The sequence below is a fragment of the Garra rufa genome, chromosome 1, assembly GCF_049309525.1.
Source record: "Garra rufa chromosome 1, GarRuf1.0, whole genome shotgun sequence".
Taxonomy (NCBI): Eukaryota; Metazoa; Chordata; class Actinopteri; order Cypriniformes; family Cyprinidae; genus Garra; species Garra rufa.
In genome coordinates, this window is record NC_133361.1 from 104748498 (window position 1) to 104774664 (window position 26167).

General features: G+C 43.3%; 1 protein-coding gene and 1 non-coding gene across 2 annotated transcripts in view; both read right to left on the reverse strand.

The window, feature by feature from the left end:
• Positions 1-25950, reverse strand: part of LOC141323283 (uncharacterized) — a 45146-nt gene extending 19196 nt beyond the window's left edge. The window contains exon 1 of the mRNA XM_073833469.1: positions 25451-25950. Coding sequence (XP_073689570.1) covers positions 25451-25894 — 444 coding nt within the window. The 5' untranslated portion in view covers positions 25895-25950. The remainder of the gene's footprint in view (positions 1-25450) is intronic.
• On the reverse strand, positions 23599-23672 carry trnat-ugu (transfer RNA threonine (anticodon UGU)). Its single transcript has one exon. It is a non-coding gene; the product is annotated as a tRNA-Thr (tRNA).
• Positions 25951-26167: the final 217 nt, after the last annotated feature.

Sequence of the window (26167 nt, forward strand, 5' to 3'; positions counted from 1 at the left end):
GAGTTGTCTGTTAGGTTTGTATTCAGTGAGCATATTTGCAATGTATGCAGGTCCTAGGCCATTGAGTGCTTTATAAACAAGTAAAAGTACTTTAAAATCTATCCTAAACATAACTGGAAGCCAGTGTAAGCACCTGAGGACTGGTGTGATATGCTCTGATTTTCTGGTTCTAGTCAGAATCCTGGCAGCAGTGTTCTGTATGAGCTGCAGCTGTCTAATGGTCTTCTTGGGAAGGCCGGTGAGGAGACCATTACAATAGTCCACCCTGCTGGTGATAAAGGCATGAACAAGTTTCTCCAAATCTTGACAGGAAACAAAACATCTAATTCTTGCAATGTTTTTGAGATGATAGTATGCTTATTTAGTTACTGCTTTGACATGGCTACTGAAACTGAGGTCTGACTCCAGAATCACACCAAGATTCTTGACTTGATTTTTTGTTTTTTGACCCCTAGCATCAAGGTACACATTTACCTTGTGAACTTCATCTTTGTTACCAAATGCAATGACTTCCGTTTTCTCCTTGTTTAACTGAAGAAAGTTTTGGCACATCCAACTGTTAATTTCATCAATGCATTGGCAGAGAGAGTCAATGGGGCTGTAGTCATTTGGCGATAAGGCTAGGTAAATCTGGGTATCATCTGCAAAGCTGTGCTATGCAATTTGGTTCTTTCTCATTATTTGACTTAGTGGGAGCATATACAGGCTGAACAACAGCAGCGCTAGAATTGAGCCTTGTGGGACTCCGCATGTCATGGACGTCCACTTCTATAACCTCTCCCTTCTAAGTATGACCTGAACCATTTGAGAACCATCCCAGAAAGCCCGACCCAGTTTTCCAGTCTATCAAGAAGAATGTTATGATCGACAGTGTCGAACGCAGCACTGAGATCTAGTAATACCAGCACTGATATTTTGCCAGAATCTGAATTTAGGCGAATATCATTTATTATCTTTATGAGCGCTGTCTCTGTGCTATGATGTTGTCTGAAGCCAGATTGGAAATGGTCCAGGTATCTATTTGAGTTTATGTAGTGGTTCAGCTGATTAAAAACAACCTTTTCAATAATCTTACCTATGAAAGGAAGATTTGATATTGGTCTATAGTTGCTCAATATGGTGTTATCAAGATTTCTCTTTTTCAAAAGGGGCTTAACAACTGCAGTTTTCAGTGAGTTTGGAAAAGTCCCAGAAAGAAGTGAGGTGTTCACCACTTCTAAGAGATCTGCTTCCAAACAGCTAAGCACACTTTTGAAAAAAGATGTGGGAAGTGTGTCAAGGTAGCAGGTTGACGATTTGAGGTGCTGTACTGTTTCTTCCAAAATGTTGCTATCGATTGCTTCAAAAGTAGACATAGTGACTTCTTTTTGAGATTGCGGTCGAATCTGTCTGATCTCTGCATAACTTGAGGGTGTGCTGATTGTCTTTCTGATATTATTGATCTTCTCAGAAAAGCCACATCCGCTCAGCTTTTCTGCATTGTCTTTTCATACTCTGTACTGCTGTTGATTTTCTCCACGATGATTTCTGTCTGCCTGACATCTTTCTGATTTTCACAGGTGCGATGTCATCAATGACATTCTTAACTTTTGAGTCAAAGGACTCCTGGAGAAGATCAACAGAGTCTGCAGAAATTAACCTAAATTAACCTAACCCTAAGCTCTCACAGGAGGAGGAGGAGGGCGAGCTGGACCCACAGGTTTTGGTGGTTGTGGTGCCCGCCGTTTTTTAGTTGATAACTGGGGGCTTGCAGCAAAAGAGTGGGAGAGTCTGGTTCCAGCATATACCAGTTCCTCCATTTTCTGTGAGAAGCTTAAAAGTGGAGATGCTGGAGAGAGGGATAATGTGTCTGGTGAATGGAGCTCTGGCTCTGGTGTTTCCGGTGGCTGAAATATGTTGTCCTGGCTTCCCTGACTGTTTACCAGAAAGTCGTCCTTCGGTGCTGAGTCTTGGAGCTGTTGTAATACGTCACAGTCTGTCTGTGATGAGCTCTGTGGGCAGGGCTCAGCCAGGAAAGTGTCCATAAGCAGTGCTTGTTGTGGCTGTGTGGCGATGTCAGTGTCCTTGTGGGTTGTGTTGACAACATGATGAATCTGAGGCTGATAAGATGTCCTGTCATCACGCATACATTGTCCAAGTGTGTGTGTGCCATTCATGTTGGGTGGACTGGCACATTCTACTGATGGATGCCGGAGTGAAAAATAGATATTGTCCTTTAGCACTCTCGCACCAAGTTTGTTTGGGTGGAGGCCGTCCAGTTTGAACAATTGTCTATGGCCCCAGAAAAGGTTGAAGTTGTCAATGAAGTTGACTCCTTTTAGACTGCAGGTTCTTTGTAGCCAGGTATTCAGTCCAAGAAACCGTGAAAACATGTTAGTTCCCCTTGCTGGGAGTGGTCCACTGATGAACGACTGAACTCTTCGAAGTGTTTCAATGAGTTCACCAAAATCCTTCTTTAGGAGCTCTGACTGCTCTTTCCGAATATCGTTCTTTCCCACATGGATGATGATTCAATTTGCAGTCTTGTGTTTCATTAGAATGTTCCGAAGTTCCTTGTTCACATCAGAGATGGTTGCTTGAGGACAGCAGCATGTAATTGTAGTTCTGCTACTTATATTTCTGATAATAGAGTCACCCACTATCAGAGTCTTGGGCTCGGCTGCGCTCTGAGCTGAGTGCCGCTGTCTGCTCGACCTTGCGCGCCTGTTTGTAGCAATGTTAGCAGCTGGCTGATACGATTCATGTTCAGTCACATTTGGGGATTCCTCACCCACATTCATTAATGCTTCAAATCTGTTTTCAAGCGGTATAGGGGGTGGTAAAACACTAACCCTATCTGGAGTAGAGGATGATATCGCAGCAATACGAGATACTCTTGACAGTCTAATGTTTCGAGTGTCTTTGGGTCTCGCTCCCTGTTTTTGCCATCGATTTGTGTGTTGATCAGTTTTGGCTTGTTCCTCTACACTTATAAAATGTCGATATTGACTAGATTCACAGGACTCACCGGCTGTATGCTGAGGGGGTCTGTGATGATGATCTTCTGTGTGTTCCGCCTGTTTTGGAAGTCCAGCAAGTAACTTTGTTTCTAAAACCACAATCCTTTGTAAAAGTCTGTGGCAGTTTGTGCAGCAAGTAGATTCCAGAAGAGGCATTTTCTTTCTTGTCTGTTGAAAGTAGGAAGCTGTGTTTTCCCGTCTCTGGAATGTAAGCTGCTGGGAGTGGGAGGCAAAAAGTCTTCTTTTTCGTAATGTTTGAATCAAAAATGTGTTGTCTGAGCACTGTGCTGATCTGCTGAAGTTAAAATCTTAGAAAAATCAGAGAAAAGTTCATAAGCAGGGAGCAAAGCACGGAGCAGTAAGCAAGAGCGTCTGAACAGTAGCAAAGCCGGAAAATCAGCCATATCCATTATCCTGCTGTGGAGCATTGACATCATCAGTAACTCTCCAGCCGGATGCCTGTAAATTTTCTCCTGTTGAGACATATACATGATATGACCTACATTAGTGTTGGGGCAGCAAGTTTTACAGTTTCAAGACTATGATTAGAATTAAATACAGAGATCTCTTGCTCTCTAAAATTTGCAATGGCTGGAATCCAGTGACAACCACAGCCTGAAATGTCTGTCTTGAAAGGTATTATGAGTGCATCACAATTTAGAGCCCTCTCAGCTGCACGAAACTGCAAAACTGGAACAAAGTCCTCAAGTGCAGGTAATTGGTAAAGGTATGTGGACACACATAAAATTGAGTCTGACATCCTTTTCTGCTGAATGAACGCTGCAATAGTCTGCTCAATTGTTTCTCCTTCAAGCCACATCTTTGGAGACAGACACTGACTTCTGAGTAAGACTTTGGACACTTTCAGTATGCATCCAAGGAGCAAATGGAGGCCTCTGTTTTGCTTGCCATGGGTCCTTTAGAAAGTTGTGGTGATGTTTCAGACAGGCTACCTATGTCTGAAAACTGGTGAGTGTCGTCATCTTTTCTAGCACCAGGCTTAGGCAGATCAATTGCATCATTACTGTGATTGTGCTCTGTGTCCTTTCCTTTTCAGGATCCACAGAAAGTGATAGAGTGTTACAGACAGAATAGTCAAAGTCATTTGAACGTGGTGGCACCTTAGACAGATCCATTACATCATAGGTGTCACTGTTCTCTTCATCTCCTCCCCTTTTCAGGATCCATGGAAAGTGATGGAATGGTGTCCACCAAGGAGTCAGGCATGGAGGAGAGGAATTAATCTGGTGCCGGATTGACTAAATAATCATAGTCTTTTGTTCATGCTTTTTTCCGTCCAGATTTCCTCTCATTGCTTCTCCCTCTCTTTCTGATCAATGAGAGGCTGTATGTTTGCTTAGTAGCTAAAGGAAGCCCAGTAGCCATTTCCACTGCAAGTATGTGGTAGCATTTGCCAGTGCTGGGCATGTGCACCATTTGTGGTATTCCTGACAGCAAGTTTCATCTGAGGGACTTTTTTCAACAAAAACTCGCAATGCTGCATTTAGACTTACAAGACCCATTTCAGTGACTATTTTGGCCAAGAATGCCTGAGATGACAGGAGTCTAGCTCTTACATGGCTCTTTTTCTATAGTGGACTTGACCCTCTTGATAATATCTTCCAAAGGAAGAAAAGGGGGCTTTTGCAAATCTTTCACTGCTGTACATGGATTTTGCTAGGTTTCATAATTGCCCAAGCCACATTTATGACTGCATGTAGTACAGTGAGAGAACCATACCGTCCACTGCAAGTCCCTGCCATTCATTTTTATTTTTTATCATTTTGTTCATGCTCTCACTAACATTGTTCGTTGGGGTTTTGTCTTTGAATGCAGTAAACTGTTTTTTTGTAATATGAAGCTGTGTTTTCACAAACATCTGCTTTCAGATGCTGGTCAAAGTAGGACAAGAATTCCTTTGACCATACTTGGGCAAATGCATGGTAACGGGCCTCACATTCACCTGGAGAGGTGTAAACAATCAGCTGTTCAACATGGTCTTTCAGTACCTTTACATCATCCCTTTTCCCCTCATGTCCCTTTACCCAGTGTTCTACATCTCGCAAGATGTGGATGTGGCAAAACACTATGCTTAGTGTGGTGAAGTTTTTTTTTTTCAAAGCAGCCACAATTCCTTTTTCCCTGTCAACTGTAACTGGCATTTCTTTGAATTTTGTGGAATCCATTCCAAGCTTTCCTAAAATATCAGTCAAAAACTTCTCATGATTTTGCGTAAATTCTGTTCATGTAGCATAAAGCCAACTGGATACACTGGGTCGTTGACCAGTGCAGTGTTTCTCATAGCCAGAATAGACACAAAAAAATTTCCCATCTCAAATGTACTGTCATAGCTGATGATTTGAGGGTATCCAAATTTCACTGATTCCTCTAAATTGGCACATGCTAAATCAACAATGTCTGGCATGCCTGCAAAAACAAGAAGGTCCGGGAAAGTTGTAATATCCCAAATAAAACCTGGCAGCTGATATGCCAATTCATGGAGACCAAACATTTCATCATGTGAAATTCTTTCTTAACATCTCTGGGCATACACAGTGTTCTGGACTTGCTTTAGGTTCCGTCGGCAATTTACTGGCATTTGCTCCTGATCATTGGTGCTTGATTTAGCAGGACAGCCTTATAAATGTTAGAAGGAGTTTGCCCTTGGTCATTAAGGAGTATGTCAGAGAACACCTGTTTTTGGTGGGAATAAATGTTCTATTTGTTTTGGCATTTCCATGCTTCAGTGGGACATATGCAGGTCATCCCCATGTAGTGTATTAAATAGAAGTCTGCAGCCAACTGTTTGTCATCCATTATTAGAGAGTAAATGCTCTTTCTGTAAACTGGGGACCCTTTATCACATTGGGGAGTTCTGATGTGATAGTATCGTTTCAGAACCTTTCCTCCATATTTTTTGATTTTGATATATGATATTAGAACCCTTTTGTTTCCACATCATTTGGTCGTACCGAAAGTCCATGTTAGAATCATCAGACTTTACACTTTTAAAATGAAAGATATCCCCACCTTTTGGATGCAGTGGTGGTTCTGTAGAAATTAAATCTTTGTAGCATTCAGTATTACTAAGAATTGCTTCTGCTTCCTTCAGCGTAAACTCTGTTTGTTTTTGCATTAACGCCAATCAATACAATGTTTGTGTGTATACTGTGCAGCTCTGGGGCCCATTTCAATAAGAGGGTTCAACCAACTCGGAGTTTAAGCTTGAACTCTGAGTTGACTTACCGAGAGATTAAAAACTCAGAGTTTTTGGTTTCAGAACAGCGGATCTGAGTTAGGTCAATCAACTCTGAGTAGACTAATTTAGAGTTAATCGTGCACACCATGACTATAAAAAGCCATCATCAATGGAGCGCAGATATTACGAGTCACCATGGCAACATCTGAAAAAAAAAGAGATCTGCATTTTTTTAACTTGATGTGCTCATGCAAAGTTATAGCAAATATGAGCATATATTTAAAAATAAAAGCAACACCACTGCATCGGTGAAACAGAGACAGCGTGGGAAAACATAGCTGCTCAAGTTAATGCGTAAGTTCACATTTAAAATATTTAACTATTTAGGTATAATTAAAAAAATAAGTAATGTAATGTGTGGCGTTTATTGTCTTTTTACAGGAAAGAGTGGGGAATTGGCCGTAATTGCATTAAATTACATAAAATAGGCTACTGCATAATTTCTACACCAAATTTGACAAAACAAGAATGCATATAACCTTAATTTAATGTTCAGTCATGTTTAATTTAAGGTTCCCACTTTCACACACATTGATCAGTTTAAGATGAAGAGTTTTTAAAAGATTTCACTAGTTCGCTTTTGCATATAATAAACAGCGTAAAGTTAAGCGTGTTTGGCATGCTGTCCGGGAGAGGGCTCCGAGCTCGGTAGTCATTCCCGAGCCCGGGGCACTCCCCCTGCCCGGGGAGAGGGGTCCGAGCTCGGCCTTTGGCCCGAACCCAATAGCGCTCCCCCCTTTTCTGCAGGAGAAAAAGAAAAAAAAAGGGGGGGTGGGAGGGATGCTGGAATCAGAGATAGCTGAAGGTAGGACTGCTTGGTTATTTAAAGGAACTGTAGTAATTGGATAGGGAGAGTGGCTGGTTAGGTAGTGATTGCTGATGATGAATTGGCCGTGTTAATTATCTGCGCGAGCTCCTCCTGAAATTTGTTAATGAAACATCACTTCACTAGTTCGCTTTTGCATATAATAAACAGCGTAAAGTTAAGCGTGTTTGGCATGCTGTCCGGGAGAGGGCTCCGGCCTTTGGCCCGAACCCAATAGCGCTCCCCAAAAATGCAAGATAACTGCAGGACAGCAGCCAGGTGGCCCCCCAAAAAAGGCTTAACTTGTGCTGGAGGGATGCTGGACGATTAGCGGCTGGGAAGCGCGGGAGGAGCTGCTGCGGGCCCTGCAAGGGAAGGAAGCAGAGAAAACCTTAAGTGGGATGGCATTCAGAGAAAATGAAGAATGGTGTTCTCTTGGGGGTAGGTACTGCTGCGGCGTAGGAGAGAAATGCTAGGTGCTCTGGGATGGGTGGGTTTTGCTGGGTTAGAGAAGATTGAGCGGGCATTGCTGCTGCGTGGGAAGATAAGCGGGGCGCTCTAGTCAGAGCGGGCATTGCTGCATAAGCGGGGCGCTCTAGTCAGAGCGGGCATTGCTGCGTAAAGGGGTAAGTGGGGCGCTCGAGCGTGAGCGAGCATTGCTGTGGCATGGGGAATAAGCGGGGCGCTCGAGCGTGAGCGGGCATTGCTGCAGTGTGGAAAATATGAGCGGGGACTGCAGCAAGAGCAGGCATAGCGGTGCGTAAAAGGAGTAAGCGGGGAGCTCGAGCGTAAGCGGGCATGGGGAAATAAGCGGGGCGCTCGAGCGTGAGCGGGCATTGCTGCAGTGTGGGAAAATGAACGGGGACTGCAGCAAGAGCAGGCATAGCGTTGCGTAAAGGGAGTAAGCGGGGAGCTCGAGCTTAAGCGGGCATGGGGGAATAGCGGGGCGCTCGAGCGTGAGCGGGCATTGCTGCAGTGTGGGAAAATGAGCAGGGACTGCAGCAAGAGCAGGCATAGCGGTGCGTAAAAGGAATAAGCAGGGAGCTCGAGCGTAAGCGGGCATGGGGAAATAAGCAGGGCGCTTGAGCGTGAGCGGGCATTGCTGCAGTGTGGAAAATATGAGCGGGGACTGCAGCAAGAGCAGGCATAGCGGTGCGTAAAAGGAGTAAGCGGGGAGCTCGAGCGTAAGCGGGCATGGGGAAATAAGCGGGGCGCTCGAGCATGAGCGGGCATTGCTGCAGTGTGGGAAAATGAACGGGGACTGCAGCAAGAGCAGGCATAGCGTTGCGTAAAAGGAGTAAGCGGGGAGCTCGAGCGTAAGCGGGCATGGGGGAATAGCGGGGCGCTCGAGCGTGAGCGGGCATTGCTGCAGTGTGGGAAAATGAGTGGGGACTGCAGCAAGAGCAGGCATAGCGGTGCGTAAAGGAATAAGCGGGGAGCTCGAGTGTGAGCGGGCATGGGAAAATAAGCGGGGCGCTCGAGCGTGAGCGGGCATTGCTGCAGTGTGGAAAAATGAGCGGGGACTGCAGCGAGAGCAGGCATAGCGGTGCGTAAAAGGAATAAGCGGGGAGCTTGAGCGTGAGCGGGCATGGGAAAATAAGCGGGGCGCTCGAGCGTGAGCGGGCATTGCTGCAGTGTGGGAAAATGAACGGGGACTGCAGCAAGAGCAGGCATAGTGGTGCGTAAAAGAAGTAAGCGGGGAGCTCGAGCGTAAGCGGGCATGGGGGAATAGCGGGACGCTCGAGCGTGAGCGGGCATTGCTGCAATGTGGGAAAATGAGCGGGGACTGCAGCAAGAGCAGGCATGGCTGTGTGTCAAGGAAATGAGCGAGGAGCTCGAGCGTGAGCGGGCATGGGGAAATAAGCGGGGCGCTCGAGCGTGAGCGGGCGTTGCTGCGGCGTGGGAAAATAAGCAGGGGTTGCAGCGTAAGTGGGGCGCTCGAGCATAAGCAGGCAAGCTGCGGCATGGAAAAATTGAGCGGGGGCTGCGGTGGGAGCGGGCGTTGATGAGCGTAAGGGAATAGGCGGGGCACTCAAGTATGAGTGGGCATTGCTGTGGCGTAGGAAAAATAAGCGGGGCGCTCGAGGGTAAGCGGGCATTGCTGCAGCGTGGGAGAAATGAGCGGGACGCTCTAGCAAGAGCGGGCATTGTTGTAGCTTGGGAAATTAAGCGGGGGCTGCAGCGAGAGCGGGCATTGCAGTGCTTAAATGGAATAAGCGGGGTGCTCGAGTGTGAGCGGGCATAGGGAAATAAGCGGGGTGCTCGAGCGTGAGCGGGCATAGGGAAATAAGCGGGACGCTCTAGCAAGAGCGGGCATTGTTGCAGCTTGGGAAATTAAGCGGGGGCTGCAGCGAGAGCGGGCATTGCAGTGCGTAAAGGAATAGGCGAGGCGCTCGAGTGTGAGCGGGCATTGCTGGGTCATGGGGAAAAAAGCGGGGCGCTCGAGCATGGGTGGGCATTGCAGTGGCAAGGGAAATTGAGCGGGGCGCTCGAGCGTGAGCGGGCACTGCTGTGGCGTGGGAAACTAAGCTGGGCGCTCTAGAAATAGCGAGCGTTGCTGCGGCGTGGGAAACTATGCGGGGGTTGTAGCAAGAGCAGGCGTTGCAGTGCGTAAGGGAATAGGTGGGGTGCTCGAGCGGGCATTGGTATGGCATGGGGAAATAAGCTGGGCGCTCGAGCCTGAGTAGGTGCTGCTGTGGCGTGTGGGAAAGTAGTTGCTGCGCCTATGCGAAATGAATGGCTGGAGAAGTTATCGGCTGGGATACCAGAGAGAAGCATGTCTCAGGGGGTGGTTTACGGGAATATCAGCTCTGAATAGGGAGGAACTGGAGTTGGGAGCGGGTCCGCCTCTGGAGCCAGCGATCTGAATTTCTGGAAAGCAAAGCGAGAAAGAGAGTCAGCGATTTGGTTCTTGAACCGGGGATGTGTTTAGCAGTTATTATGAATTGGTCACTAGCCGAAATCCAAATCAAGCGTCTTAGCAGGGGCATGAGGGCGGGGGAATGAAGAGAGAACTCTTCGAGCGGGGTGAGGCTGTTAATGCTTGGGAATGGGGAATTATGGGGAGATGACAGGTCGATGAACAGACGTTTTTTGGCTGAGAATTTCCTGGTGGCTATGCCGATGGGGCTGACTTGAAAAATGGGGAAGGGGGGGGTGGGAAAGGGGCCGATCATGAAGTTGGACTCGATTTCCTTTTTGATCAGGTCGTCGACAACTTCAGGTTCGGTGAGGGCGGAGTTGAGATTTGGGCAGACGAGGCTTTGGGAGGGGAGACTTAGGATGCCGGGGTGGAAGCCGTGCGTGAGACCTGAAAGGACATAATCAGCAAAATGTGAATCAGGGTGATGTAATAATTCTGCAGACAAGCGAGAAACATTCACGGGAGACAATAAATATTTCTTCTGACTTTTATTCGCCGCCTTGTGGACGGGGCAGACTAGGCGGGCGTGAGCGCCGCCACAAAAATTGCAAACATGCATAAAGCGACAGTGCTGTCTCATGCATCTGCCGCTGTTAAAGTCAGCGCAGACCTGGCTGTTGGAGGCAGGTGTGCGGCGGCGAAGGGAGGGGGTGGCTGGGGTGTCCATGAGGTGTGGGACGTAGCTCGTGGACTTGGGCTGGGAGGGTTCGGGGCGGGGGGGGGTAGATGGATTGGTGAACGGGCAGCTGAGGGTGGGGTGAGAAAAGGAGCGGCAGACTGCGCACGAGATGTTACGGCAGCCCAGGAACACCCTATTGTGGAGCTCGGAGTCGAGAGCTCCCCAATAGGGACACTGGTTCCATTGAGCTACCCGGATGGCGCATTTGGCTGAAAACAGCTTGTGGTAAGTGTAGAAATGGGTGCCGCCATAGGACAGCGCGAGCTCAGCAACTATAGTGAGGTAATCGCTAAGCTCGCGCCTCCTATGGGGGAAGGCGGCGCAGATGACTTCCGCGTACCGGGTAAACGCTATGGTGAATTCTGCAAAGGAAAGGATACGTGACTGGGCGGGGGCAGAGCTTTTGAGGGTGACGGAAAAATCGCCGCAATTGATTTGGCGATCGGCAGGTGAAGGGAGAATGGGAGAGAGGAGGGAAAAAAGGTCCACGTCCGCGCCTGCTAGGATCTGTGATCTGATGGAGTTATGTACGGGGGGTGGTTCGTGGACCAGAGCGTTTGGAGGGGGCGGAAGGGGCGTGGCTGAGGTCAGCGAGAAAGCTGAACGGGTATGAGGCAGAGGAAAGGTGGCTGCTGGGACAGATAGCGGGGGATAGCCTGTGTTGAGGCCGTCCCGTGAGGCGAAAAATGGGGGGGGGGAAGCGAGGGAATGGCGGGAGCCGGAACCTGAGAAATTTGCTGCAGGCTCGTGTTAGGGAAAGCTGCTGAGGAGAGGGGGGGAAAGAGAGAGGGCATGGGAAGCACTGATGCTTGGGCCATGAGCGGGGGAATACTCGCGCTGTGGTCTGACAGCGGAGCTGCGGGCCATGGAGGTGGGAGGGGATTAAGGGAAAGGCGGGGCGGGAGCTGCTGGCGAAAATCAGCGGCTGGTGGGGGCGGGTCCCTGCCGCGACGGCGGCGGCGGCTTGAAGAGGCAGAGGCTGGCTCTTCGCTGGCGTGTGAAGCGATCTCCCGCCTGGGAGATCGAGGAGGAAGGCCGGAGCTGGTAGCTGCGGCGTGGCCCGAGCCGGGCGATGGCCTTTTGCTGCGCCTCGGCGTGGAGTATGGAGCGCCGCGGTCCGCGCGCGCTCTGCGAGCGGCCTTGGAGGGAGGCGTGGCTTTCGGTTTCTCCCTCGGTTGGAGGGATTCGTAGAGGCCGAGAAGCTCAGCTTTCGAGGCGCGGCGGGGAGCGACGACGCCGGTGCTGGTGAGCGCCTTGCGGAGCCCCGCCACGTTCCATTTCCCCTTTGCTGGGGCGGAGGAGATGGCCGAAGCGTAGGATGACGCTGGCGAAGACACCTGACGCCTGGAAGGTGTTGGAGAAGGCGTGCTCTGGCGTCTAGGAGAGCGAGCAGCGGCGGGCTCGTTTGTGGGATCCTGCGGAGCGTTTGTGGGGTCCTGCGGAGCGCTGGTGGGCTCGACGGCAGGACTCTCGGAGTCCGTGGAGTAGTCCTCGGGAGGCGTTTGGGTCTCGGACATTATGCAGCAATGCTGGAATCAGAGATAGCTGAAGGTAGGACTGCTTGGCTATTTAAAGGAACTGTAGTAATTGGATAGGGAGAGTGGCTGGTTAGGTAGTGATTGCTGATGATGAATTGGCCGTGTTAATTATCTGCGCGAGCTCCTCCTGAAATTTGTTAATGAAACATCACTTAAAAGTGCACTTGTGTGTCTGCCTTTTTTATTGATCAAGTGGTAGAGGTTGATATGACATTTAGAATGTAAGCACTACTAAAAAACAGTTTTTAGAACAAGTAATAATCCCATCAATCTAGTTACAGTACATGTCCCTGTTGAAGGTCAGTGAATTTAAGCTAATTATTTATTTTTTGCAGTAATATCAAAGGTAAAACTTAAAACTATGGTATTGAATCTAATTGTAATTTTCATATACCGTAGGTGCAATACTGCAGGTATTAAAAGAACATGGTAGCAGTTGAAAATGAAATATAAAAACATAATTCGATCAGGTAAGGTTTGAGCATGTCATGGATGTAGTTTTTTTTTTTTTTTTTACAAATGACATTTATTATGTAAATGGCAATACATGTCTAATGCTGTTTTCATACAGTGCTCTTTTTCATTTGACGTCTCTTCAGCCAACAGAAAGAAGGCAGAGGCTCGCAAGACAGGGGGAGGCCCTGCACCACCACCACTCACAAATGCTGAGGAGATGGCCCTGAGTCTGAACACTGGAAGGCCAGTGGCTGAGGGAATTCCTGCAGGGTATTCATCAGAGCCAGTCACTCCCCAGGACAAAAGTGCCTACATAAAATGTAAGAGGGCTACACACACACACACACACACACACACACACACACACACACACACACACACACACACACACACACACACACACACATCAACAATCAAAATTCAATTTAAATAACTAAAATTTGTCAAGCTTAAAATGCTTGTTGTAAGTACTGTACATACAACTTAACTGAGTCAAAATAAAAAGATAACTTAAAAAGTTGAGAGAACAACAACAACAAAAGAGAGACTCAGAGATCTGTGAATCAGTTATTGTCTATTTTAAGAAAGCAAGGACACCTATTGCCTATGGATGCCAGAACACTTCTTTCTACGCCACAGGATAAAAAAATATGTGGTTAAATGTGGTTGGCAGTACAAATACTTTGGCCTAGAAAAAGGGATCTGCCAATTTTTAAGCCAGACTTGGAGTGTGAATGCAGTACACCTCAGTATAAACATTGATGGTATACCGCTTTTCAAAAGCAGCGGCATCCAATTTTGGCCAATACTGGCAAAGTTTAGCCATTTTGATCCATTCATTGTCGCTATATTTTGTGGACAAAAGAAACCTAGTCCTATTGAGGAGTTTCTTTCTGACTTCTTGAATGATTACAAGCTTCTCAAAGACAACGGAATCAGTTATAAAGGCCAGACTTACACCATCCACATTGAATCTCTGATCTGTGATGCACCAGCAAGAGCATACCTAAAATGCATTAAGAATCACAATGCATATGATAGCTGTGAAAGGTGTATTATCAGAGGCAAATATGTCGAAGGAAGAATTGTGTTCGATGAACAAGAATGCCCTGCAAGAACAGATGAAGCTTTCAGTAGAGCTGAATACAGAACCCACCAAACCAGTGTCAGCCCCTTAACTGCTGCAGGGATACCGTGTGTAAGTGCAGTTGTGTTGGATTACATGCACATGGTCATTTCAGGAGTAGTCAGACGCCTCTTGACATTCCTCACTCGTGGCCCAAAACACTGCCGTTTGTCATTGAGGCAAAGGGATGAAATATCCCATAAACTACGTGAGCTAAGAGGAAAAATGCCAAGTGAGTTTACACGGCAACCCCGGGGTTTGAATGAGCTGGACCGGTGGAAGGCTACTGAGCTACGTCAGTTTCTGTAATACACAGGACCTGTGGTGCTAAAAAAATGTGTTATCTCCTGAGAGGTACAAACATTTCTTGTCACTGACAGTGGCGTTGTCCATAATGCTGGAGTCTGATGACAGAACTCGTAATGCCTACCTGCAGTTCGCTCAAGAACTCATGAAGCACTTCGTTACATCCAGTTGTTTTCCGGTGTACAGTGAACACGGACTAGTGCACCTTCACGAAGATGTGAGGCACTTCAATCAGTCACTGAATGAAATCAGTTGTTTTCCTTTTGACAACCACCTGCAAAAAATTAAGAAATGTGTGAGAAGTGGTAAAAGTCCCCTGGAACAGGTCACGCAGGAGTAAACAACAGCGAAACACAGCCTGACAAAAAGCCTGTGTTTGTTTCTGTGAAAAAAAAAGACTGTTGCTTTCTCCTGAAAGATGACAGATATGCTTTCATTCGAGAAAAAAATGCAGACCTCATGCCCCTACGCCATGGCATAGAGCACAAATCTTAAAGGTTAAATTTAGTCTTATCTTCATTTTAATTAACTGTAGAAGAGTACACCATTAACGATTATAATAATGTCAGATGTTACTGTTGTATAATTAGCAGAATAGGGTGCTAGCAATGCTACTTATCATGGGGTTGATTCTTATGGACCACATATACAAGTTGATATGGATATGGACTTACGCTAAATGAAAATGTAATATACATCTTAAAGTAACAAGCATATGCTGTCTTTTTCAGGCCATGTATTCCAGGGCTGTTTGGGTGGAAAATGGAAGGGAAATGGAGGGTACAGTTCCCGATAATTGGATTGACATAAATAAAAAAAACAGTTAGATGGCCAAATACTAAAATAAAAGAATCATTCAAGAGGCAAAAGGACCCCCAAGATGACTGGCTGATGTTCCCATTAAGCAAAAGAAAAATGACTTCAGGTAAGTTTTGATGAAAGAAATATATTTATTTATTACATTATTAATATATTTATTACAGTTATTACAATGTTTATTACACTATATAATTGTGTATAACTTCTAGAAAATATTCGTGACTGTGAAACTTACAACCTGACTAGCCATGCTGAGGAGGAGGAGGAGGAAGAGGAGGAGGAGGTAGTGGTTAGGGGCAAGAGGAAAAGAGCTAAAAGAGCTTTTGATGATTATGTTGTTGGTACGTGGAACATGGAAATGTAATAATTTAACACAATTTTTAACCATTTATGTTAAAAAAAAAAGTGGGTGTGTATATATATATATATATATATATATATTAGGGGTGTAACGGTACGCTAAAATCGTATTCGGTTCGGTACAGTGTCTTGGAGAGCTCGGTTCGGTTCATTTTCGGTACAAAAAAATAAGAACTTACAAAATCTTTATTTTGAAAAGCTGCCAATACACAATAGAATTCTTGCATAAAATAAATAAAAGCCACACATTTGGGTGATATTTTAAATAAATTGCACTCTTATAATGAACTACACACATTTTGTAACATTTAAAATAAAAATTAAAGCGACCCATTTGGGTCATATTTTATCATAATTTTTGGCCAAATAGGCAGCCGTAAACAGAGGTGAGGGCGCGTCGCGACGCAGATGCTGCGCGTCATCACGTGTGCTTTACGTACACCCCTACACTACGTTCACCGTAAAATGCAATATATACGTTTATATTTTTTGTTTATTTGTATATGTATATTATTAATATTAATTTATTATTATAATAATATATAAAAAAGTTTTTTTTTGAGCAGCTGGGATGGTGCCCCCCTGTGAGTTGGTGCCCTACGCAGACTGTGTACTCTGCGTATAGGGAACGGCGGTACCGTAAATAACATAAGGCTATTAAGTTTGTTTAATAAAAGAACAAGGTATAGACATGTTCTATACGAAAGATAACCTTAAATGACTTCTATTGTGATCTAGCGCTATATCGAAAATAAAATTAACTTGACGTACGGGGGGGGGGGGGGGGGTTGGTTTGCCGTTGTAATGGTAGGGGAAACACTGTTATATGTGCAGCGGTTGGAAGTTTTGAGCTGACATTCAGTCTGTATTTAACAGTGCGTAGAGTCCGAAGCAATCAATCACAGAACACGAGAGAGGCCGTGCTTTGATTATTTATTTATTTAGCTATAATATAATGAAATTAAACAATTATAGGATAATATTTAAATTCATTTTAAGATATCTCGCGGCCCCCTGGAGGATCACTGAGGCCCCCTGGTGGGCCGTGGCCCACAGGTTGGGAACCACTGGTCTAAGGAAAGAGTTGAAATAGCGATAGAGATGTATAACTTATGAAATGAGATGGTGGACAAAGAGTTCCTCCATATAATAATTAAGGTAGATTTTCAGACTTACATTGGAAATAAAATGATAACGTTTCTATACTTACATCCATTTTGTAGCTAGCTGTGCAGAAACTAAGCAGAAAGAGCTGCAACAGCAGCAAGTGAACAGTACTGCAACGGCAGTAAGACGCACAGAGAACTTGTGCACTCAGTGGTCAAACCTCTAGTTTGTGAGGCTCCTTGTTTTTCCTCTGAGACGGGTAGCATCTAGCCCTCACAAAAAACCTGCCCGTCTACTACATTTGATACTATGACAAGCAAACACATGAACATAAACACAGACATTGCCAGAGAAAATAAAATGTTAACTGATGATGACAGCATTCTGCTAATGTTAATATTAGGCTATCGTCGATAGCTGCTACACACAAGACGTTCACTTAGACCAAAGGCAGACAGTGAATGTCATATTGTTTGTAACATCACGACCACGACTGTTATATTGATTTAATAAAGTTGTACATGTCCTCTATACTATCCATACATAACCTTATAACCCTAGTCCTAGGTCTAAGTGGACACACTAGTAATTTGTTAGCCTGATTGCTCTCTAACGTTAGCTACGTTACTTACCTTGAAAGTTATGGATAAACTCTTTGTGGAAAAATGTATATCCTTTATCCTATTTGTTCCTCTTTGTGACGGAGTTTTCCTCCACGACTCTTATCACTTCGGCAAAAGTTATCTTTGGCAAACCAGTGAGGGAAGTTGTGTAGACTCTCTCCATTTTAATTTTAAATTACCTGGCTTTCTGCTGTGTTGACATTACACAGGAAGTCTGCATACCCTGTGTGTCACAAGGAGGGTCAGACTGAGACGTGCGGATCCATTTGCAGCATTTATTGAGATGTGTCAACAGGCAAGATTAAACACCAGAAAACAGGAACAACGTAGGTAATCCGGGAAACAGTTCAATACTCAAGCAATGGTCGCAATGGCAGGCAGCAGGAATCAATAACGGGGTACACAGTCCAGAGTCATACACGGGAAATCCAACACAGAAAGAAACACTTAGAATTACGACCATAGGAACAATAAGACTTCACAAGGAAGTGTGTGTGTCTGTGGCTTAAATGCATGTGGGTAAATGTGAAACAGGTGTGTGCAGCAATCAGTTCAGTGGGAAACAAGGAGCAGCTGTGTGCAGTGATTGGTGCAGTGGCTTATGGGGATTGCAGTCCAGAATGTGTGTGCAAGAGTTCATGATGAGAAGACAGACCAGATACATGACACTGTGATTGCGTATTTCCGGTTTTAGTGAGAAAGGTCTATTCTTGGACTGTTTTAGGGTATGGACAAACAAACTGTATTCTTTTAACAGAATGAGTTTACCTGGTTTTATCGTGTTGTTTTAAAGTCGTTTATGTGAACCTTGTACATACACCAAATCTATTTAAACCAATCTTCTTTTATGTCTCATTCTTGTAACCACCAGTCATCTCTCTCATTTAAATCCGACCCCATTTAAGTCTTGTAACTCGGCTGATAAGGAGAGTGTTACAAACTGTATCATCCACTTCACTTAACATTATCTTGAGTCTGTGTTCCTGACAAACTGTTTCTACTATTGATCATTTGAATCATATTTAAATGATTCTGAAGCATGACATGATACTTAAGACTTTAAGTAATGGCTGATGAATATTCAGCTTTGATTACATAAATGTATTTCTGTATTAATATTATATTTTTATGTATATTAAAATAGAAAAGCATTATTTTAAATATGTGATATATTCCTCAATATTACCTTTTTATTTTTGATCAAACAAATGCAGGCATGCATTTAGCACAAGAGACTTATTTAAAAATGTAAAAAAAATAGTAATGTTCCCAGATTGGTACTGTGTTCACAAAGTATTAAGTTTGGTCACAAACTTGGTTTGAACAATCAGGGATATTTGCAGTGTTGTTTTTTGTGCATTGGTTTTGCAAAGTATCAATGTATTCTGCTTTTAATGGTGCTTAGTGTCTTTATAGAGAAGTAACACAAATGGAAAGGGGCCATGAAGCGCATTTGGCTGTAGATAAAAATAATAGAGGATGTAACGCCGATAGATTATAACAATTAACGACCATGAGTGCTTGTGGTGTGTTTTGACGTGCTGCTCAGTTTATCTAAGAAATGATAAAACTGTGCCTTCATTGTCTCGGGGTCTGGTTGAAACCAAGCAGCAGTCTGCCATTTGAATGGCTTGATAAAGTGAACGTTACTGTTATTATAATTGTCCCTACTTAGAGTTGAGTAACACTGAAATCAACTGCAAATATAAGACTATTAAATCTATCCAGATATCAGCAGATAATGAATAAACAAATTCAAAAACAGCATTACCAGTTTCCCTTATAAAACCAGTTTATTCTCTTTGTATTGCTACAAAAGTTCTTGAAATATGAATGCATCATGGCAGTCCTGATATAAATTACAGGAGCAGAGGTAATTCAGTCCTTCAGTCACGTAGATCTGGTGCAGGATCACAATGCTCCCGACACTGAGAATGAGTTGCTCTGGTGTGGTGAAATTTTCCTGAACCGTATTGATGAAAAATTACTCATGCTGCATACCACTGAAGAGTCCATTATGAAATCAAATGTACCTACAACAACAGAGATAGCATGACTTGGGCTTAAGACAAACATGACTCAGGTGAGAAAACAAAACACTCTAGTCATCTGTAAGTATTCGGCTTCTATTACATTTTCTTCTACATTTCCCATGTTCACACTTAATGGGACCCCAGTTATTACTCCACACCTCTATATTTTATTTCCTATTTGATTGCAAATTTGAATCATTGCTCATATACCATTTAAATTTTATCACTATTCCTCTGCTCTTTACTATTACATATTACCATCAATCCTCCATCCTCAAGAACTTTTTTACACTTGATCTCATCTGTTTGTTTCAACTCATTTATTAATGCAATTACCCCTCTGTAAATTGCACTACAATTTTTAATTCCTCCCATCCTCAATTTATTGATTCCCTTTCACTATCACCAGCACTACTTACTAAGTCTTCTTCATTATTTATTTTCCCTCTTTGGTCGTTTTCTCTAGACTTACTCTTTTTTTATATATTATTTGATCTGAAGATCTGAAAGATCCCATGCATTTAACCTCCCCTTGACTAAATAGGAGAGAAGTGGTCAAAAGAAACTGTGATACAGAGACAGTCTACTTGTGATCCAATCAACCAAAACACATTTAAACCCAGGTGTAAACAAAGCCCAAATTCACTGCTCAGATATTTTGAAACTTATCAGAGGTGCTTCTGTGATCCTCAAGATTGTCTTGTTTGAGTGATGGCACAGCAAAGACTTCTCTCTGGTGTTATTACATGACTGTCACATTGATAACCTAAAACTACAGATCTATCATTTGTGATACCTCATGTGGTATTTAAGTGTTGCTTTATTCCTGAGACTCTTTCCGCAGTGACCACATATAAATGACTTCTCTACAGAGTGAACTCCCATGTGCTGGTCAAGGTGTCCTTTTTGCCTGAAACTTCTTCCACATTGCTGACAGGTGAAAGGCTTCTCTCCTGTGTGAATTCTTATGTGGTTTTCACGGGTTTGTTTATGATTAAACCTCTTTCCGCACTGAGGGCATGTGTAGGGTTGTTTTCCAGAGTGAATTCTCATGTGGACTTTAAATTGTTTTTGACAAAAACTCTTTCCACACTCAGAGCATGTGTAGGGTTTCTCTCTATGAGTTCTCATATGGACTTCAAGGTTTTCACATTGATCAAAACTCATTCCACACTGATCACATGTGTAAGGCTGATCTCCATTGTGAATTCTCATGTGTCTGATAAAGCTTTCTTTTTGAGTGAAACTTACTCCACACTGTTGGCAGGTGAAAAGGCTCTCTCCAGTGTGAAATCTCATGTGACTGTCAAGGTTTCCTTTCCGTTTAAAACTTCTTCCACACTGTTGGCAGGTGTAAGGCTTCTCTACATTGTGAACTCGCATATGTCCGTTAAGGTTTCCTTTATGGTTGAAACTTCTTCCACATTGCTGGCAGGTAAAAGGCTTCCCAGCAGGCACAGGACGTCAACGTGACGTCAGATTGACGTTGTACCCCAACGTTGGTCAGACGTTGCATTTTGGTTTGAAATGAAAATCGGGTTGACGTCAGAACCCAACGTCAGACAGACGTCAGTGTCCAACGTTGGTCAGACGTTGCATTTTGGTTGGAAATGAAAATCGGGTTGACGTCAGAACCCAACGTCAGACAGACGTCAGTGTCCAACGTTGGTCAGACGTTGCATTTTGGTTGGAAATGAAAATCGGGTTGACGTCAGAACCCAACGTCAGACAGACGTCAATGTCCAACGTTGGTCAGACGTTGCATTTTGGTTGGAAATGAAAATCGGGTTGACGTCAGAACCCAACGTCAGAATGACGTCAGTGTCCTATTTCCAACAGATAATCATTTGCATAGTCATGGTTGAAATCGGTTTGAGTCAAAATCTAACAACTGTCAAATTCCAACTTTAAAGAAAGATGGTTCAAATGGATTTTGTCAGCATGACATCAATCCTTTAACAGAGCCAGGACTTTTGATGCAAAAATCAGCATACAGACAGAAAAACAAAACATACAGAGAAAGTGTAACAAGATTGGACAGAGGTCAAGATCCAATGTGGGACAACACCAAATTAATAATTTTAAGACATTAGTAAAAAGAATTTCACTTAATCTGAAAGTGGAATCCACAAATGTGGGTTGGTTATATCAGAAAAATGACAAAAGAGATGACTGGATTATATATTAAAATATTTGTTTTATTATATTAGCATTATTGAAATTGAACATTTTCAAATTAACATTTCCAACATTTTTCAAAACATTAAAGTTAAGCTGTCAAATTCCAACTTTAAAGAAAGATGTGGTTAAAGGGATAGTTCACCCAAAAATGAAAATCTACGTTTGTGTTCTGCTGAAGAAACAAAGTCACCTACATCCTGGAGGTAAGCAGATAAACATCCAATTTTCATTTTTGGGTGAACTATCCCTTTAATCTGGATTTTGTTGGCATGAGATCAAACCTTAAAAAAAAAATCTAAATATTAAATCAACAAATTGGAATCTGTATGTATATATATATATATATATACACACACACACACACACACACACACACACACACTGGTTTACATGTTTTATGGGGACATTCCATAGGCGTAATGGTTTTTATACTGTACAAACCGTATTTTCTATCGCCCTAACCCTACCCTACACCTAAACCTAGCCCTCACAGGAGATTGTGCAAACTTTTACTTCCTCAAAAAAACTCATTGTGCATGATTTATAAGCTTGTTTCCTCATGGGGACCTGAGAAATGTCCCCACAAGGTCAAAATCTACTGGTATTCCTATCCCTGTGGGGACATTTACCAGGTACACACACACACACACACACACACACACACACACACACACACACACACAAACATAGAGAGAGAGAGAGAGAGAGAGAGAGAGAGAGAGAGAGAGAGAGAGAGAGAGAGAGAGAGAGAGAGAGAGAGAGAGAGAGAGAGAGAGAGAGAGAGAGAGAGAGAGAGAGAGAGAGTAAGATTGGATAGAGGTCAAGATCCACTTGTAATTCCAATATTTCAAAACATATTAACATCAATGTTTTTCACAGCTTTTTCTTCTGCCACCTCCACCTACTCTGGGGCATATATTTAACAGAATTCCATGACTGCCCCAATATTCGCCTCTGTCTCTTTTGATGTTTCCTGGACACCCTCTGTAAGAAATATTTAAAAATAAAAATGTATGAGGAATATAGGATTTGATGCACTATTTTATTAATTAAATAAATTATTTAGTATTTTAAGGTAAATTCACAATAGATGAAAGACATCAGTATGAATGCAAAAATAAATGTTCAAGTTCTGACTAACAATAAATATCTCAAACAGAAAGGTAGTCTAGTAACAGGAATGACCTGCCAATCAAGAAATCAGTGTATATTTTAACATTTGTGTTATTTCTGTGTGACAGATAACTCTGAAAAATAGTTTTGACAGGCCCAAACTGTTAAAACAGTTTCACCTGAAATCAATAAAGAAAACAATAAAAAAAAGTGCAGTGAAGTTTTTGTGGGTATCACTTAAATTGATCTACTCAGCTGACCAACCTGCTGACTACAATATGTGGTTTTCATTTAACAATCAAAAAGGAAGCTAAACAAATCTGTCACAGTCATACAACACTAAATTTTTTATTATTTAGTTAGTTTGTTTTCTTTACCTGTGACAACAGTGTACAGATTGAGCTTGATGAAGGCAAGCTTGCCCCCCCCCCCCCTTCATATTGAAACGTGCCATGACCTCATTTGTCATCAACCTGTGGATACAAGAGTTAGAAATAATTAATTATACATGGCACATTATTAGCCAGTTGTTTGTGTTTGTCTTAGGTTCATCTTCATCTACTGTAATACAGCAATGTAGCATGATTTTGAATTTGGAGAAGAACATGAGTTGGGAGTTTTTCGACATTCCCTAACTCCCTTGAACAGGACAGCAGAGAGTACCCCCCCTTACCCTAGTGACAAGTAGTTTACATGTAAGAACAAAAAAGAACTAACCTTCATTAGCGTTCGGAGGCTGATGATTTCCAAGGTTATCTTCTTCGAACTGTGGATCAGTATCACAACTGTGATCTAATTCAAGAGACAGAAATAAACAGAAATTGATTCAATAATTGTGACTGCTGGCATGGTGCATGATAGAAAGGAATGTTGTGGGAACATATAGTTATGTAAGCATCCTTTCTACTGCTATATTTCCATCATCTCTCACTCTCCAACCAGAAAGAACACTGGAGGAAGTAGGTAGTGGAAATGTAGAAGACATTTTTTTTTTTTACATTTAAAGGTCCCATATTGTCAAAATAAAAATGTCCTGGCTATTTTCATGATAACTGAGGTCTAGGGGCTATGTAACTACCATATAAGTTTCAAAACAGTAAGTCCACAGCAAATTGCACAGAGCCTGCTTAAAGATTTGTGCCCGTCCAGCTCAGCCGAGTGACATGCTGTGTGGGCAGAAAGACAGGTCCTCGGGTCTTTGCATGGTTCAAAAACAGAGCGTCGTCGGGGTCCCCATCCAACAGCGAGACCAGAGACAGCCACCGGTGGAAAGACACCGCTGGGATTCGAACCCAGGATCTCCTGTTTACAAGACAGGCGCATTGACCAGCTAAGCCACGGCACCTCCTTGGTGGGACCCGTTAGCCTGGGATGCTATCCTCCAAAAGCAGGTGAGAGGGTAGTGTTGCAAGAGAAACCGCCCGCGGTCCACAAGCTCCTCTGTGTAGCCATTCGCCGTCCGTTTTTTGGTAAAGCACGAGCTCGGCTGTATTGTGGTGCGCAACCAAAGGCATCGCTGGGATTCGAAACGCAGGATCTCCTGTTTACTAGACTAGCCTGGTAGCACGTTCGCCCTACAGGAAGGCGACTCAGACGATCCAGGCTTCCAGAGAAGAGGCCAGGGGTTGGCTGACTGGGCGCTGGACAGCTTTAAAGAGCTGGCTGTCTGGTGCAGTCATAACAACCTGGAGCTCAACACGCTCAAGACTGTGGAGATGATAGTTGACTTCATGAGAAACCCCCCTGCTCTCCCCTACTCACCATCATGAACAGCACTGTCAACACAGTGGAGTCATTCAGGTTCCTATGCATACAAGGCAGAATCAGAGACTCATGTAATTTGTGCACAAGAGTTTTATTAATTAAGGACTAACCCATGACTAATCTAAACAAACAAACAAACATACAATCACTCATACATAGAGGAAGGGCAAGTCAGATTGGATAAATTGAGACATTAGAGAAACAAGAAAAATGACTATGAAAAGAGTCAGTTACCCAACTAAATGAAACCATCAGTGTCATTTTACAACGGGGTTTACAAATTTAACTAAACCTCTAGTTAAATGTATGATACTTGTATTTCCTTGGTCGTTGACGAGCGTTTTGATGCAGTCTCGGATGAAAGTCTTAATGGTTTCAAGGTTTTGGACTTGGGATCACGTTTTTCCATGTTTGAAGAGCGATGAATTCCAAAGTTGACCTGACTCTGAGGTGATTGGGAGTTTCTTCCAACGTGAAAAGTGAAGAAGAATGATGAGCTGAGAGAGAGAGTGAGACCCAGCTGAAATCCTGTGATCTTTGGGGAATGAAAAGACAAGGCTGCAGGGCCTGGCACAGGCTTAGGGTTCTGGAGAGTTCTATCTCATCTTCCTAGGAGTTCAAGGCCTGCCAGGCGCAGAAGCATCGGCTCTGGGACTTATCAACCAGAAGATGGAAAGGTGATGAGACATGGAACTAAAAGAACCGAGAAAAGCCTGGAGAACTGAGGCAAGTCACTGTGTGAAGCCTTTATCTTCTTGGAGGGAAAGTTTACAACTCTTTGTGAGAATGGTATTGGGATTGGTTGTTAATGCAAAAACTACTAAGGTTTCTTAAAACACTAATATGTTGCATAGGTATCAAAAGATAACAAACTATGTTTTAGATCATCAAAATACAAATTCAAGGAGACCAAATGTGTTATATGTGTAGTTATACTATGCATGGATTTATCATAACACATTAATAAAAACATTACACAATACTAAAGAAACAGTAATAACATACACAATGATCTAAGGATATGCGTGTTCATTTACAGAAAGTTTTTTTTCAAAGAATTAATAGAAGTCAGTTCCTATGGCAGTATGTGTCCCTTTTTTTTTTCTTTTTTTTTGAGTATTAGTTGGAATTATTTAAATTCTCTCTACATACTTTTGAGTTGTAAAGATTATCTGGTCTGGCAGTGTGTGTCTGATTGGTCCTGACCCTACATTGTTTTTTTTTCTTCCGAGCAACACATAGGCAACATATAATGACAGTTTGTAGAGTAATTTACAACAGCTTCAGATGTAGCTCAACCAATCAGAATTTTTATACATTTTGGTTGAAACTCTTTCCACACTTAGGGGATCTGTCAGCCTTCTCTCTATTGTGGATCTTCATGTGGTTGTAAAGGTGTCCTTGTTGACTGAAACTCTTTCCACACTGTTTGCATGTGTAAGGCTTCTCTCCAGTGTGAATTCTCATGTGAATATTAAGGTATCCTTTACAAGAGAAACTCTTTCCACACTGTTGGCAGATGAAACGCCTCTCTCCTGTGTGAATTTCCATGTGGACTTTAAGGGATGCTTTTTGAATGAAACTCTTTCCACACTGTTGGCAGATGAAAGACTTTTCTCCTGTGTGAATTTTCATATGGACTTTAAGGTTTGTATTTTGACTGAAACTCTTTCCACACTGTTGGCAGATGAAAGGCTTCTCTCCAGTGTGAATTTTCATGTGGTCTTTAAGGTGTCCTTTTCGAGTGAAACTCTTTCCACACTGTTGGCAGATGAAACGCCTCTCTCCAGTGTGAATTTTCATGTGGACTTTAAATTCTCCTTGTTCATTGAAACTCTTTCCACGCTGAAAGCAAGTGAAAAAACTCCTAGTTCTTGCCTTTTGAGCTCTTTTTTGGGTAAATGTATTTTCTGACTGTAAGGAACAAAATGATTTTTTTCCAGTTATGAAAACATTAAGAATCTCAAACTGAACTTTCTCTTCAGTTTCATTCAGTTCTCCCCTCTCCTCTTTCAGTGCTGTTGGACCTAAGGTGGGAAAACAAAGATATAAAAGTTTACCCCAGTTTAATGACAC